The following is a 17,099-nucleotide window of genomic DNA, read 5'->3' as shown; positions in this document are numbered from 1 at the left end:
ACTGGACCATTTAATCCATCTGCATTTAAGGTTATTATTGATAGGTATTTATTTATCCCCACTTTTATTTTCTTTGTGCCTATGATCCCCTCTCCTCTTCTTCTTGTTAAAGGAGTCCCTTTAGCATTTCTTGCATTGCTGGTTTGGTGGTAATGTACTTTTTTTTGGTCTGGAAAGCTTTTTATTTCACCTTAAATTTTATTTTATCCTTTTAAAAATATTTTTTTATTGATTTCAGAGAGGAAAGGAGAGGGAGAGAGAGATAGAAACATCAATGACGAGAGAGAGAGAATCATTGATCTGCTGCCTCCTGCACACCCTGTACTGGGGATCAAGCCTGCAACTCAGGCATGTGCCTTTGACTGGAATCAAACCTGGGACCCTTCAGTCCACAGGCTGATGCTATACCCACTGAGCCAAACCAGCTAGGACTCACCTTCAATTTAAATGATAGCCTCACTGGATACAATAGTCTTGGGTTTAAGCCCTTGCTTTTCATTACTTTGAGTCCTTCATGCCACTCCCTTCTGTCCTGAAGTGCTTCTATTGAGAACTCAGTTGACATTTTAATGGGAACTCCTTGGTAGGCTTGTGGACTGGGTGAAGATTCCCTAAGCAATCTGTATATTAAATATTCGTAAAAGTATATCTCTTATTTTTAAGTAAAATAAGTATAAAGAGATGTAAATATTCCCTTCTTGCTCCCACTGGATTGCCTGGCACACCCAACTTCGGAGAGAACTAGTCTGATTCGGGAGAGGAGATGCCAGGAGAAGGAAGGAATGGAAGGATTTCACCCGGCTCCTCTCCCCCAGATTTGCCTGGGAACGGCCGTCCCTCGTTGTCCCCAGCTGCTCTTTCTGTTGTGTTCACAGTTGGAAACTTCTGTTTGAAGGTCCAGAAAAGCCACGTTTCCTGCTGTTGATGGCATTCCCAGAATAGGGCACTGGCCTGGGTTCCCATCCTAGACAGAGTAAGAAGGGACCGTGTTTCTAGGCCAGGGCGTAGCCCGCAGGAAAAAGGGCCACCTGGTATTGTCTTGTGCTTCCCTGAAAATGGGAGGGGAGCCAAAGCTCAGCTGCTAGAGCTTTCCTCTCTCATCCTGGAGGCCGGGGAAGAGGCCCTGGTTGGTGGTGTGGGCGGTTCTCACGTAAGAAGTGTGTCAGAGACCAGAGGGTCGCCGAGCTCCAGAGTCCAGGCCATGAGACGCTGGGGTAGCCCCGTGTGGGCAGCTGCTCGCGCACCTGCCTTTCAGAGACATGAGGGGTGTGGGCCATGCGATGGATGGGGAAGGGGGGAGGGACGACGATTACTCCACTGGTTGTGCCTGAATGATGGTGGTTAGGGGCTGCTCATGCGCAGTTTCGACGTGGGAAATGGGCAGAGTTAACGGAAATAGTTCTATTTCTTTGAGCTTTCTAAAAATACGTCTTTGAGACCAGCCAGGGTTTAGAATTTTAGGTCAGAAGGATTTTGAAAAAAAAAAGAAGAAAAAGTAAAAAATGAATAAAGTCACATCCTAGAATAAAACCCGAGTTTACAGCCCTGATTCTATCATAACAATGCTGATACTTAAATGGTAGCACGTGTCAACAGGCAGCGTGTTTTGAAAGTCTGAATGTTGTTCGTTGAGTGAAAAATATCCACTGCTTTCTCTGGACTTAATGTTCATGAAATAAGACTCTGTACCCGTGAACGCTCAGACATTAAGTTTTTGCTGTTTGATTGCTCCTTGATTCAGGGATTCTCACTGTCTGGTCGCAGCTGTATCCCCAAAGCTCAGGACAAAGCCTGGGACAACGCAGGCAGGTGCTCGAGAAACACTGAGTAAAGGATGGTGGCGTGCGGGTGCCGGGAAAGGCTGTGCGGGAGTGGAGGTGTGTCTGAAGCACAGCCCTGCGCTTGGTTCAGGTTGGCACACCCTAGACTCACACGGAATGAAATGCACTTATCTGCCAAACATATGATCTCGATTTTGTGCATTACAGTGCAACATCTTTGTAGAATATATTTTTACTGATTTCAGAGAGGAAGGGAGGAGAGAGAGAGAGAGAAACATCAATGATGAGAGAGTTATTGGTCGGCTGCCTCTTGCACGCCCCACACTGGGGATCAGGCTGCAACCTGGACATGTGCCCTGGGCGGGAATCGAACCGTGACCTCCTGGTTCATAGGTCGACGCTCAACCACTGAATCACATCGGCCGGGCTCAACATCTCTTGTATGTTCCCTAATTACACTTTGACATGGCATAGGCATGTGTATCTGACCTGGCGATATTGACAGAGAAGCAGGCACACAGGAGCTGTGGCTCAGGGTGGGAGTGCTTGCCACAGAGCAGCCTCCGCTGTGTGCCAGTGTAACTCGGACCAGTGGCCGTAAACAGGAAACTGCGTCATTGAGGTGCAGTGTATAGAACTGTTGTGAGTCAGAGCCATTTGTTAGCTTCCACAGGCCTTTTCCTCGAGAAGTGATGTGGAAATCTTGGGCGAGGACCGGGAGCTCTCAGATTCCTACTATGCCCATTGATACATTTCTAACAATGAATAATGATAAGAGTTATTTTGAGACTCCAAGCAAATGACCACAGCCATTTAAGGATGAATGACCCTTTTAAAAAAAAGCTTTTCTAATAGCTGTTCTGTGTTTGTGGACATTGGCCAAGATCTAGCAATGAAAGTTTAGGTACCAATCATTGAAGACAAACATTTTCCTTTGAAAAGTCAGATTCCCTCTCCAGTGAGGAAACAGGGGTCCTGGCTCCCGCCTGTGCTGATGGGGCGGTCGGAGGCACTTCACCTCTCTCAGTCTTCACTTCTTCGTCTTTAAGTTTTGAATATAAACCCCGGAGTGTAATTCAGAAGATTGAGCCAAGTGAAGCGTGGGGGCCACCCCTGGCTCCTGCCCTCCTGCTACCTCGGTCCCAGTGCCTCTCTGTGATGTTTGAGTCATTTCTCTTCTCTACACTGAGGGGCGGGGGACACTGAGTGTTTGTTTCTACCCCCCTTTCAGTGCAGTGTCCTCCTCACTGTGGGCAGTTTGAAAAGTTGAGTAAAAGAATGCACGTTCAAACAATAAAAGAGAACTTATGGCCCAGCTGGGGCGACCTATGAACCAGGAGGTCCCGGTTTGATTCCTGGTCTGGGCACGTACCCGGATTGGGGGCTCGACCCCCAGTGGGGGGCGTGGAGAGGCAGCCGATCAATGATTCTCTCTCATCATTGATGTTTGTCTCTCTCTCTCCCCCCCTTCCTTTCTCTGAAATCAATAAAAACATATTTTGAATATTTAAATGAAAGAAAGAACTTCCACTATGGAAGACAGTATGGAGTTTCCTTAAAAAACTGAAAATGGAACTCCCATTTGACCCTGTGATCCCACTTCTGGGAATATATCCCAAGAAACCAGAAACACCAATCAGAAAGGATATATGCACCCCTATGTTCATAGCAGCACAATTCACCATAGCTAAGATCTGGAAACAGCCTAAGTGCCCATCAGTAGATGAATGGATTAGAAAACTGTGGTACATCTACACGATGGAATACTATGCTGCTGTAAAAAGGAAGGAACTCTTACCATTTGCAACGGCATGGATGGAACTGGAGAGCATTATGCTAAGTGAAATAAGCCAGTCAATGAAGGAAAAATACCACATGATCTCACTCATTCATGGATAATAGAGGCCATTATAAACTTTTGAACAATAATAGATACAGAGGCAGAGCTGCCTCAAACAGATTGTCAAACTGCAGCAGGAAGGCCAGGGAGGGTTGGGGGGCAGGAGGTAGGGGGGTAAGAGATCAACTAAAGGACTTGTATGCATGCATATAAGCATAACCAATGGACATAAGACACTGGGGGGTAGGGGAGGCTAGGGGACTGTCTAGGGCGGGGGCATAAAATGGACACATATGTAATACCCTTTGTAATACTTTAAGCCATAAATAAAAAAAATAATAATAATAATAATAAAAAAAAGAAAGAACTTAGGGAGTAGTGCCATACAACCTCTAGTGTCTAGAATAAGATAGTGTTTATATTGTGAATTCAGTTGCAGAGTATTATATATGTGAGGCTTTTAGTTAAGGAGAATCATCAAAAATGTTGGCAACTAGGAGAGACTGTTGTTTCTCATCCTTCTGAAAAAGTGTAGGTCGCTCCGTGGCCTCTGGGCAAACATCGGCTTGTCCTCTGGGGCCTCCATCCTTGGGACACAACCCTTTTCAGTTGTTTATTTGCACAGTCCTGCCCACGTCCCTTTTAGCCCCTTTTATTACATTTGCCGTTTCCATGTGACTGGGCTAACATTAGCCGTAACACAGTTCCGAGCATGGTCCCTTGTCCTGCTTATGTTTCTGTTTCTCGTCTTTGTCTGGCGTAGCGTCTGGCAGGGAGTATGACCAGCACCGGTTTGCTGTGTGGATGGATGAATAACTGCACACAGGGCCTCCTTGCTCTCTCTCTGTCTCCCTCGTCGCTGATTTCTATCAGTGTTGGTCCTGCTTTTGTTTATTTATGTTATTTAAAAATAATGGACCTCAGGTGCAGCGTTGGATTATAGACTATGCATGACCCTCAGTTATGACATGCTTTCATCATCGGTCCTTGCATGGTCTGCTTTAATATACATGCAGGTGGATGGATTTAAAATAGTATAACAAACATTTATGAACTTGCTGCCAAAACCCAGACCAGGGCCTTGATAATAACTTATGCCTAACTATATGGTTTCCCGTAACCTGGGGTAACCATCATCCTGAATCCTTTGTTATTTTTTCCTTTGCTTTACTTTTTATAAAGTTTTTATTACATCTTTATCCAAAAAAGTAAGTGCTCTTAACTTTATAAAAAGTATATCTCATGCTTTATAAACTCATGTTGTAAGACTAACACTCACCCGTACTGTCCGTGTTGTTGTGTATGTTCACTTACTCACTATTGTTCCTATGCTCACTCATTGTGTGCATATACTGCTGTTGATGTAGTCACGTTCCTGTGGCTGGAAAATTAGGTTAGTCCCAGGATTTTGCTCTTGTGTGCAGGACTGCTATGAATATTCATGAGCATGATGCCATCAGATTTTGGGTTATGAGCTTGAGAGTAGAATTTCTGGGTCATAGGAAATGTGAATTTTTTACTTTAGGAGGTGATGCCAAAACATTTTCCCAAGTCTTTATACCAATTCATACTCCTACCACATCCTTTCCAATACTTGTTCTTCTCAAACTTAAAATCTGATCCTATTGAATGGGTGGAAAACAGGATAGCTCTGTGGTCTCCCTGATCACTAATGATCGTGATTGTGAACATTTCTTCAAATGCTTATTTCATATATTTTTTAAAATTTAGTTTTATTGTTGAAAGTGTTACGGATGTCCCTTTTTATTCCCCACCGACGCCCCTCCAACCTGAACCCACTCCCTCTCCCTTCCTGCCGCCCCCCCCCCCCCCGCAGGCCTTCACCACACTATTGTCTGTGTCCATGGCTGTGCATATGTGCATACAAGTTACCTGACTAATCTCTCTTCAGATGTTTATTGACATGTATTTCCTCTTCTGTAAAATGCCTATTCCTACTTTTGCCCATTTTTCTGTTGAACTGTTTATACTTCTCTTATTGATTTGTAGGAGTTTGGGATATATTTCTTAAATATGTATATATTTTTAGTCCTGACCTGGGGATATGCTTATTGATTTTAGAGAGAGAGGGAGGGAGAGAGAGAGAGAAACATCAATGTGATGTTTTCTGTCATTATTTCTTCAAATAGGTTTTCAATATCTTGCTCTCTCTCTTCTTCTGGCACCCCTATAATTCGGATGTTGGTATGCTTGAAGCTGTCCCAGAGGCTCCTTACACTATCTTCATATTTTTGGGTTCTTTTTCCTTTTTGCTTTTCCGGTTGGGTGTTTTTTGCTTCTTCGTATTTCAAATCTTTGACTTCATTCTTGTGATCCTCTAGTTTGCTGTTGGATCTCTGTATGTTATTCTTTATTTCAGTCAGTGTATCCTTAATTTCTAGTTGGTCCTTTTTCATATCCTTGAGGGTCTCACTAAATTTATCGGTGTTTTCTAGAAAATTCTTGAAAAACCTTATAACCGTGGTTTTGAACTCTATATCCAGTAGTTTGTTTTCCTCCATTTCTGTCATTTGTGACCTATTTCTTTGTCTCCGCATTTTGCTGCTTCCCTGTGTTGATAGAGTGGCTTTGTGTGCTAGGTGTCCTATAGGGCCAGTGGCTCAGCCTCCCCAATTACCGGAGGTGGACACTCTTGGTACACCCCTTTGTGGGCTTTGTGCACAGTCTTGTTGTAGTTAAGTCTTGATTGTTGTAGGTATCACTGGGAGGAATTGACCTCCAGGCCAACTGGCTGTGAGAATCAGCTGTGGTTATGGTGGGAGAACTTCTGTGCTGGAGACACCCTTCTCGGGCAAGACTTGCTTCAGTGGGGCTTTGGTGCTCACTGAGTCTGCCCCCTGAGTGTGTCCCTTATGGATCTGAGGAGTTGTAATCTGGATGGTCCCATTCTGACCACTGGGTACAGTGGCTCTTGGATCTCTAAGGAGGTGCTAATTTAGCCTCTGCCTGAGGCTACCCAGCAGGAGCTATGGAGAGATCTGCAGATTCCTCTTCCTTGTTTGGGGTTTGGAGGTGCCCAGATGAGGCCCAGCTGTGAAGCAGTGCAAGCTGCTGTGGGGCCTTGAGCCTTCTTTTGGATGTTCTGGATCTCTCTGACCCAGCTGCAGTTAGTTAGGTAATTTTAGATTGCAAAGGGCAGGCCATTCATGTGCAAAAGCCTCTGCGCACGGCTTGGGTGGGGCGGGGTCTCAGGGAATCAACAGAGCAGAGCAAACAGCTATGGCTGATCCTCAGCCCTGCTCTAAGGGGCCCCGCGTTTCAGTGTCCCGGTAATCGCTGCAAGCACCTCTGAGAGAAAGCCGCCTTCAAGTTCTGCCTGATGCCAGACAGTCCAGTTTCTCCTGTATGAGTCTGGGTCCCCAGAGACTCATCCAGAACTGGAGCCAGGGCTGTTGGGAGCTTGTGTCTCCTTCCCAATTGAAAAAGACAGCTACGTCCTTAGTTGCCAGCCCTTTCCACGTGCACCTCCGTACCTCTGCACTTTACTCCCACACCTCCTCTGAGTCTCAGTGTGCTTTTCTCTTTCCTTCTAGTTGTAGAATTTCCACTCGGCCAGCCTTCCTGTGGTTCTGGATGATGTCTGTTTTGTCTTTTAGTTGTATTTTTGAAGTGGTTGTGCAAGGCAGCAATTTCCGGTGTTTACCTATGCCACCATCTTGGTTTCTCCTTAATGTATTTAGATTTTTCCTAATAAAGTTTACAGTTTTCTTACAGTGTATTGTTACAATTGCTCTATTTTATTATTAGTTAACTAGAGGCCCAGTGCATGAAATTCATGCATGGGTAGGGTCCCTAGGCCTGGCCGGTGATCAGGGTTGATCTGTGGGGCAACCGGCGGGGCGATCAGGGGGCCCCTGCTGGCACCTACCTTGGCTGGCCTGGGGCCTGTGGGCTGGGGGCAGCTCCTGCATTGAGCGTCTGCCCCCAGGTGGTCAGTACATGTCATAGCAACTGGTCGTTCCACCAGTCGTTCCATAGTTCGGTCGATTTGCATATTAGGCTTTTATTATATGGGATGTTGTCAACTGCTTACTGTGCCTAATTTATGAATTAAACTTTATCATAGGGCGTATAGGAGGCTGTGTTTCAGGCATCCACTGGAGGTCTTGGAGTGTGTCCCCCACAGATAAGGGGGCACGATTGTACTTAACACCTCCACTGAGACTGTGCCCAGTGCCAGACACTGAACTTGCACAAAGTAGAGCATAAACAGTAAGAGGATTTGCTTGAGGAAAAGGTCTTTGCATCCCAAGTACAACAGGCTCTTCTTGAGTGTCAGACAGGACAGGAAGCACAGGCTGTAGAAGGTGGAAGCTAAACAGAGTCTGTACCTGAGACACGTGACACAGGTGCACAGGGAGGTGGTGTAAGAGTGAGTGCATCGCGGTGACTTCACCAGTGGGCATCTCGTCTTCGCTTTGGCTATCTTTTTAGAACATTGACAAGACAGAGTTGCTTGCATATAAGAATGAGCTGTGTTTGTGTTGTTTGGTCCTTTTCCAGGGGCAGTTCTGCGACTACTGCAACTCCCAGGACCCCAGGAAAGCCCACCCAGCCACCAACGCCATCGACGGGTCGGAGCGCTGGTGGCAAAGCCCCCCGCTCTCCTCAGGCCCGCGGTACAACCAGGTCAACGTCACCTTGGACCTGGGGCAGGTGAGACCCGCCGCTGGGAGGGGCTTTGCGTTAGGAAGACAGCGCAGCTCATGGGGCAGGTTTGTTCCTCTGGGGAGAGGAAGCGCTCGGTACAGAGGACAGAAGGAGCACTGGGTTCTGGCGGGATTGGAGCTTCCAGATGCCCTCTCCCCCACCCGCCCCAAAGCTCTGACCCTCGCTCTGGAATGGGGGCAGCCTGCCAGAGATCTTAAAGGCAGCAGAATCATAAAATGCACAGTAAGTGGAAGTTCGTTTTTTTAAAGAGCCTATTTCATTCCTTAGCTCATCTTGAAAACTATTTTATGTTTCCTCCCTTATGAAACTTGTGATTTTAGGCAGATTTTGGCTTCAAGTCGTGGCAGTTCTCCTACCAGTGGTCGGCAAACTGCGGCTCGGCAAACCGTGGCTCGTGAGCCACATGCGGCTCTTTGGCCCCTTGAGTGTGGCTCTTCCACAAAATACCGGCTCTTCCACAAAATACCAACGTCTGCGCATGGGCCACGAAGTTTCAATCGCACTGTACGTGTGCGCCCGCACGTGGTATTTTGTGGAAGAGCCACACTCAAGGGGCCAAAGAGCCACATGTGGCTCACAAGCCGTGGTTTGCCGACCACGGTCCTAGTCTAATAATGGCAAGCACATATAAGGAAAGACTGGATTTCTTCACAATGGCACCAAGGGGGTCTGAGTTAAATATCATGGTGGGGAGTCCTCACCCGCACCCGTCCTCTGTCGGCTGTATTCCAGTGCAAACCCCCCCCCCCGCATCCCCTCCTCTGTCCTCTGTACCCCAGGGTGTCCCCCCCATACCCTCCTCCTCTGCCCTCTGTACCCCAGGGCGTCCCCCCCATACCCCCATCCTCTGCCCTCTGTACCCCAGGGCGTCCCCCCCATACCCCCATCCTCTGCCCTCTGTACCCCAGGGCGTCCCCCCATACTCCCATCCTCTGCCCTCTGTACCCCAGGGCGTCCCCCCCATACCCCCATCCTCTGCCCTCTGTACCCCAGGGAGTCCCCCCACCCCCCTCCTCTGCCTGCTGTACCCCAGGGCGTCCCCTGGGCCCTCAGGCCTCTGCCCCTCCCATACCCAGCTACCCGGTAGTCCCTCCACATCATCCACCTCCTCCTTTCTTCCTTTCTCCCAATGCCTCCTCTCCCATTTCTCATTTCCATGATTCTCTCCGCCTTTGCCTGTTACCTCTTCCTTCCCCTGCATTCCTTCCTTTAGGGAAAACCACCACTTCTCTGTGGTCACTGCCAGCCTCCTGGAGGGGTGTCCCTGCCTCCCCCCTGCAGCCTGCCCAGGGCCATGGCTGGTGTCCGGTTGGGAGAGTCAGGCTCCTGCCCGGCTACAGCTGTGCCCCCAGGCCTGGCCCAGGTGGCCTTGGATGGGGCAGTGCAGGCTCCATCTCCGCAGGACTCCGGGTCTCTCTCTGGAGGCTTGAAGCACCTTGATTGAGGAGATTGTTTACCTGCGGCATTTCTCAGCATCACAGAACAACTGGAGGGAACGCTGGTTCTGCACCCTGCCTCTCACAGGCCTCTAGCTGACTCGCTGGCCCTCGCACACCTGTCACCACCTGTTAAAAGCATGCAGAGTCCCAGGCCTCCCCTGGAGATGGAGGCGCAGGCCAGGGCCAGGGAGCCGGGAGCCAGGAGCTGCTGCCCTCTCTCGGCTTCAGGGTCTGAATTGCACCGAAGCAGGAGTTCAGGCTGGTCTCTCATCAGAGGTCCAGGGGGGCGGAGCGGTGGGCAGTCAGCCTGGGGCTGAGGGAGAGGGTGCAGGGCCTGGCCAGGTGAGGCGGAGCTCAGGAGGGCAAGGCGGCCTCCTGACTGTGGGGGGACGGGCAGGGAGCTGGGCACAGGGCAGCTGTTTAGCAAATTCCTGTGTTTCAGGCCTGGGCAGGGCTGGACCTGAAAGGGCCTGGTGTTCAGGCAGGTGGGCGACACTGGACGGCCCCGGCTTGTCCCGTTAGGATAGGAGGTGTCTGTGGCTTTCACTCAGCCCCTGTGTAAACTCTCTGCTTGATTCCTCCCCTAGCCAGCCAGCCTCTCAGGACTGGACACTTCCTCCCTCCTCCTTCCTTCCTCCCTCATCAATGATGAGAGAGAATCACTGATCGGCTGCCTCCTGCACACCCCACACTGGGGATGGAGCCAGCAACCCGGGCAGCTGCCCTGACCAGGAATCGAACCATGACCGTATGGTTCGTTGGTTGAGGCTCAACCACTGAGCCATGCCAGCCGGGTGAAAGGCACATTATTTTAAATTATCAAGTAGAAGAGAATAGCTCCACACTGTGAGTGTCACACGCATGAGCCGGCTGTGAACCCACCTTGGACCCCATCACGCCTCGCAGCAGTGTCATGTTGAGTCGGCAGGTCTCAGAGATGAGCTGTGGAGCTGGATCGCTCGGTGTGAACCGGCTGCAAGTGCCACAGCCACGGAGACGATCCAGAAAGCAGAGTCTGTCTGTGCACATGGACTCAGGAGAATGAAAGGCAGCCCCGAGGCCCCGGGCACACAGGGCGGACGTGGGAGAGGAACGTTTGGAGGGGAGCGCCCTGTCCGCCATCAGTGCCAGATGCTGAGTGGGCGCCATCAGTGGGCGTCTTCGCTTGGGCCCGGGGGGCAGGCTCTAGAACAAGGGGAGCAGCGCACGTGGGGTCTCCGCCCGCTGCTGGGTTTGGGGTATTTGCTGTGCTGCTTCCACGGGATCACACGTTCCCTCAGAGCATGACGGAGCCAAACCAAGAGCGTGGCCTCCTGAGCCCCTGGGTGCTTCATGGATTTGGATGTTCCGAGCGAAAAGGGCACCTTGGGGAACCACTGCGTTAAATAGCCCCGGAGACGTGTCACACCACACGCTGCCCCTCCCGGCTGCTGGACGGGCATTCACAGGTTTGGAGATGATGATGCTTGGAGCTTTCTGACATTGTATTTCCTCCCCATGATGGAAGAGGTCACGTGTGCAGGACCCATCGGGCCTGTGCAGAGCTGGTGGTCAGTGAGGAGATGCACGGAGGCTCAGGATTCCTCACCTGCAGGACGAGGACACGCTACCTTCTCCGGTCACACTCCTCCTCCTCATTCCTGTGAGGCCTGAGTGCAAGCATGCTTGAGGGGGCTTAGCATAGCACCCAGAATGCAGCAATGATGACATCATAAATCATTAAGTGAATAGGGCTTTTTGAGGGAACCATTAGATGCCTCTGAATGTATGGACTTTAAGATGCGGGGTGGGCCCTAGCCGGTTTGGCTCAGTGGATAAAATGTTGGCCTACAGACTGAAGGGTACCAGGTTTGATTCCGGTCAAGGGCACAGGCCTGGGTTGCAGGCTGGATCCCCAGTTGGGGGCGTGCAGGAGGCAGCCAATCAATGATTCTCTCTCATCATTGATGTTTCTGTCTCTCACTCCCTCTCCCTTCCTCTCTGTAAAAATCAAAAGAAAAGTGGCCACTTTGTTTGGACACGATATGCTGGAGACACTGCCCCAGGCAGGGTGTCCGGGAGGCAGGCAGGCAGGGGCTCTGGTCTGGGAGAGGAGCGGCTGCAGGTGCTGCTGTGGGAGCAGCATCCCGTAGAGACGGCCCAGGTGTGCACAGACCAGGGGACTGTAGTAACTGTGTCTCCTTTGCCTTCTCAGCTCTTCCATGTGGCCTATGTTTTAATCAAATTTGCCAATTCTCCTCGCCCTGACCTCTGGGTCTTGGAGAGATCGGTGGACTTTGGGAGCACCTACTCACCTTGGCAATATTTTGCTCGTAAGTACCCTTGCCTGCCAGGCTTCAATTATCTGCACAGATTTAGACCTTGGATTTCACTGGAAAATTGGTCTCTTCGCTGGCTAATTAAGGATTGGTCCATTTTAACGTTCGAGGTTACCTCCCAAACAGCCCTTTTTCTCAAGTAGTGCACATTCATCACAAGAACCACGCAGAACTGAGGCTGAAATGCCTGTTATGTTTAGGGAGAAGCAACCGTTTTCCTTTTATGCGGAATTAGGAACCCAGTTTCGCCTTTAGGGACCCTGCCTTTCACCTGACTCACCTTGACCCTGTCGTCTTCGCTAACGAAGAACTTCAGTGTGATGAGCCCTCTGATGGATTGAGGTGGACAGGAGCGTGGCTTGCAAAGGCCTTGGGATTTCCGTGAATGCTCCTTAGAGGGTAGACTTGTTTAATAAGGAGGACTTGGAACCGTGTCTCCAAACATTGCTTTTAAAAGTCAAGTGGCCTGAAATGGCTCGGTATTAAAAACATCAGCCTAAGCTTCTGTCTAAAATGTTCAATGCTTGTCTGTTCTTTCCCATTCATGTATTTTCTTAAGGAAATGTAAGATTTCTTCAGAGGTTTACGCAAGGTGATAATATTTTATTTGCCAGTATTAAAATGTTTCCTTTCTAGATTCTAAGGCAGACTGTTGGCAACAATTTGGGCGGGCGGCCAACACGGCCATCACCCGAGATGATGACGTGCTCTGCACCACGGACTACTCCCGGATCGTGCCTTTGGAAAATGGCGAGGTAAGTGGATTTGGGAGGCCGTGAAGGATGAGACCAGAAACGCACACGAGGATATCAAATTCTTCATTTTGAAAGAACTGTGAAAATGCTCTTTCAAGGAGAGCTGACACAGATCACAACAGGAACCAGTAGTTGGGACTAACTGGTACAAGGATCACATCGAAGACTCCGGTCAACGATTCTCTCTCATCATTGACAAGTTGGATTGCAAATTCTTGTTATTATTTTGTTATTGAGGTGTAACTGACATCAGACATTCTACTAACTCTCCTCTGGGAGTCAGCATTTCAAATTCAAGACCCGTAGGTCCTGAACCCTCTATTCTTTTTCATTTATTCTTTCTTTCTTTTTGAACCCTCTATTCTGGAGGAATATTTAGAAAGTGGGTGGCTGGTGATTGAGGTGAAGCCCTGCCCACTGCTTCCCAGACACGTTATCCCAGGAGTGAGAGTTCGGAGAGGGGAGGGGCAGCACGCATCCCGACTCCTCGGGCAGGCGGGCACCCTCTGTGGGGAGGGGCAGCACGCATCCCGACTCCTTGGGCAGGTGGGCACCCTCTGTGGGGAGGGAAAGGACTGTTGTCTTTGGGAGCTGCGCTTGCCCTTGTGCGGGCAGCCACACTGTTGTTGGAGGAGATGGGAAACAGGTGGGGAAATCAGACGCATTCCAGAGCAACTGAGGCCAGCAGAGCTTGAAGTGAGTGTGGAATACGCTTCTCCCAGGGGTGCTGGCCACCCCCTTCGGGTGGAACGGTCTTTGTGAGCAGCTGTAGCCAGTGTCTCGCAGTGAGTGGTTCATGCCCCATGGTTGTCCAGCTCCTCGAGCTTGAAGATGGAACCCTGGTCTTGTAGGTACTTCGTCCCCTTTACCTGGAGTGGCTTCCTCTTCAACCTCCTCTAGGTGTTTAGGTTCCGTCGGCTGTTTCTTTGGTGCAGCTTGACATGAAGTTGTTTCCTTACGTTTATATATTTTAACCTGATACTTTCACTGTGTTACGGCCTCACAGCCCCACAGCTACCCTGATAGAACAACGGGTTTGGAAGCCCCTGAGAGCCCAGTTTAAGGACAGGTTGCCAGAATTCAAAGGCGGTGGGGGACTAGCAATGATGCTTTTAGACATAAACAAGACACAAGACGACCTGCACACACCTGGTGGCTCGGGGAGACCCAGTGCCTTCGGGCCTGTGAGTCATTTATAGTGATTTGCAGCGAAGTTTTGATGAAAGGACTTTCCTCCTGTGTGTGTGTGTGTGTGTGTGTGTGTGTGTGTGTGTGTGTGTGTGTGGTTATTTAGGTTGTGGTGTCCTTGATAAACGGTCGTCCAGGTGCAAGAAACTTCACTTTCTCCAACACCCTGCGGGAGTTCACCCAGGCAACAAACATCCGCTTGCGCTTTCTCCGAACCAACACGCTCCTGGGACACCTCATCTCCAAAGCACAGCGGGACCCCACCGTCACCAGGCGGGTGAGTCATGCTGAAGGGCCTACGGCAGCATTTTTTTAAAACTCTTTTTGTTTTTGCTTATCAAATGAATTGCCTTGAACTCTTTCAGGTAACCTTTACAGCCAGGAATAGTGTAGGCGTAGACTTGCTCTGGTCTGAGTGATTAGATGTAACTTAGACGTTTGGTTGTGGAGGAGAAATGATTACATTCGAAGAAGATGAAAGGCCGGGGTGACAGCTGGCCGGGTGTCAGTCTGATTCTATAACAGACTCCCCAAGGCTCACTTTTTTGCTGTTGAATGTGCTCAGCAGGTGGGGTCGGCTCCACGAAATCACTCAGGGAACTGGGTTCTTTTTATTTAAAGGTGCAGCCACCCTGTAGGGCCCCAGAGCCCTCCTCGGGATCCTCTGCATCTGGTCAGCAGATGCGGGGAGAGAGAGAGGGTGGGCAAAACCCCCAGGCTCCCAACCACACAGGTCACTGCCACTGGCCGGAGCTCTGTGTAGCCCCACCAGATGCAGGGCTGGTGTGTGACCTGCCAGATAGAGGAGACATGGGTGTGTGCGCACCATGCTCCTCTGTGTGGGGCGTCTGGCCTGCACCTCCCTCAGTCTAGTGTCAGGACAGCACCCCGTCTCCTGGGCACAGGTACCCTGAGCTCATTCTTCTGCCGCCCACGGATCTCCTGCCAGGGTCCCCCACTGGCCAAACCCAACAGAAAGCCAGGGAGCAGGAGACCCAGCTGCAACCCATAAAGGTCAGCCCTGGGCAAAGGGCAGGTGAGAAAGGAGGAGAGTGGGCGTGGAAGGGTGATGGGAGATGCCCAGCGCATCTTAGAGGGCTTGGCCTCAGAGGTAAGTGCATCAGGGAGCTGGGAAAGGAAGAGAGGAGAGTGAGGTTTGCTCCAGTTTTAGCATTTTTCCAGAAGGCTGTCTTGTGGGTGCGGTGGCTTGTGTTCTGCATTTCCTGTGCCATCAACCCTGGGAGCAGTCGTATGTAGAACCCGTCCTGGGTCCGAGGATGGAATCTGCAAGGGAGAGCTGTGCTGTCCGATAAACTCTGGCCGGACTCCGTCTCCATTCCTCCGGGCGTTTTGAAGCCCTGCTACGAGTGGACCTCACCGCCCTTTATTTATTTATCTGTGGGTGTGTGTTTTTGGGGGGCGTGGTGGTGGAGGGGTTCCAAGATTTGTACTCACATGTAAGCATATTTCTCTTCACTTAAGGGAATGAGTCTTCTCTATTAAGAAGTGTTGTTAAAGAATATGTTTTTATTGACTTTAGAGAGAGGACGGGAGAAGGAGAGAGAGATAGAAACATCAATGATGAGAGAGAATCATTGATCAGCTGCCTCCTGCACACCCCACACGGGGGATCGAGCCCACAACCCAGGCATGTGCCCCGACCGGGAATCAAACCTGACCTGGTTCATAGGTCGCACTCAGCCACTGAGCCACGCCACCCGGGCTTAATCCCTTTTTAAAAGGCTATCGGGTATGATTCTTTTCCCAAGGCAGTTTCCCTCCATTCTTTTGAAGCATTTCATTTTTAAAAAGGTACAGATTCAGCATCATGCTGTTAAATTTGATTGAGGAATGCACTTGTTTCATAAGACAAATAACACCCAAAGTGGCTCCCGTGGGGTTGACGTGGGCTCACGGGAGCAGGAAGAGAGTGGAACAGGGCCAGCATAGATGCGCCTGAGAGACGGGTAAAGGCTTGCTGCTCTTCCGTAAACAGCACGTCTGTTTTCTGTCGCGCAGTATTATTACAGCATCAAGGACATCAGCGTTGGCGGGCGCTGTGCGTGCAACGGCCACGCCGACGTGTGCAGTGCAGACAACCCTGAAAAAGTGTGAGTACCTCGTGCAGCGCTGCCAGCCGTGCTGTGAGCCAGTCCAACTGTTTCAGTGATGGTTGCATCCCATTAAGTGTCTCTCATTCCCACCTCCACCCGCCCGTCCCCCACCAGATGGTGCCCCCGGCAGGCACAGCCCCCTGATTGGAGTTGCCAAGAGAAATAGAACTGGTTTGTCATCCTTGCTTTAGTGGGATCAAGGATGTACATGTTCAAATCCTTCTCCCTCCCTCTTTTTTATTTTGGTAAAGTGCACATAGAGTTTAGAATCTTTTTAAAAAATATATTTTTACTAGAGCCCTGGTGCATGAAATTCGTGCACTGGGGGGGGGGTGGGATCCCCTCATCCCAGCCTGCCCCTCTCACAGTCTGGGAGCCCTCAGTGGATTTCCTACTGACGGCCACAGTCTGGCAAGAGGCTCAGAGCAGGCGGTGTGTGTGTGAGTGTGTGTGAGTGTGTGTGTGTCCGCTGGGGGCCTGCCCCCAGCTGCATTGGAGGCTCAGAGCAGGCAGTGTGTGTGTGTGTGTGTGTGAGTGTGTGTGTCTGCTGGGGGCCTGCCACCAGCCACACCATGGAGGCTTGGAGCAGGCACCCCTCTGTGTTGATCTCTCAGGCTCCTGGCCTCCACTGTGTGTTTTTCTCTCCCTTGAGCTGTGGCCAGGGTGGGGTGCTGCCTGCAGGCTGCGCTTTTCTGCTCATGGATCACCGAATCACTGCAGAGACCAGGGGCAGGTCCTGCTGTGTGCTGCCTGTGGGGAACTTGCCTGCTCTGGGATCGCCGTGGCGATGCCAGGAGCAGGCCCACCTGGGGGCCTTCTGCCCTCCGTACTTGCCTGCTCTGGGATCGCCATGGGGTCCCAGCTGGCAGCGGGGCTTAGGCGGCTCCCGGGGGTCCCTGCTGGGGGCGGGGCTTAGGTGATGTGATCACGCTGCCTAAGCCCGGCCGCCCAGGGTCGCACACGGGAGCCTGG

The 17,099-nt window shown here is 50.6% G+C and overlaps 1 protein-coding gene across 3 annotated transcripts in view; it reads left to right on the top strand.

Moving 5' to 3' along the window:
* LAMA3 (laminin subunit alpha 3) overlaps window positions 1-17,099 on the top strand; it is a 139,025-nt gene that overhangs the window by 7,272 nt on the left and 114,654 nt on the right. For all 3 annotated transcript variants that reach the window (XR_009454219.1, XM_059707464.1, XM_059707465.1), the window contains exons 2-6: window positions 8,146-8,298; window positions 11,947-12,064; window positions 12,707-12,825; window positions 14,120-14,290; window positions 16,033-16,124. Coding sequence is in view for 2 of the 3 variants with exons in the window: in XM_059707464.1 (XP_059563447.1) it covers window positions 8,146-8,298; window positions 11,947-12,064; window positions 12,707-12,825; window positions 14,120-14,290; window positions 16,033-16,124 (653 nt within the window). In the remaining variant the exon portion in view is untranslated. The remainder of the gene's footprint in view (window positions 1-8,145; window positions 8,299-11,946; window positions 12,065-12,706; window positions 12,826-14,119; window positions 14,291-16,032; window positions 16,125-17,099) is intronic.

The sequence above is a fragment of the Myotis daubentonii genome, chromosome 8, assembly GCF_963259705.1.
Source record: "Myotis daubentonii chromosome 8, mMyoDau2.1, whole genome shotgun sequence".
Taxonomy (NCBI): Eukaryota; Metazoa; Chordata; class Mammalia; order Chiroptera; family Vespertilionidae; genus Myotis; species Myotis daubentonii.
This window is presented reverse-complemented; position numbering and strand designations above follow the sequence as displayed.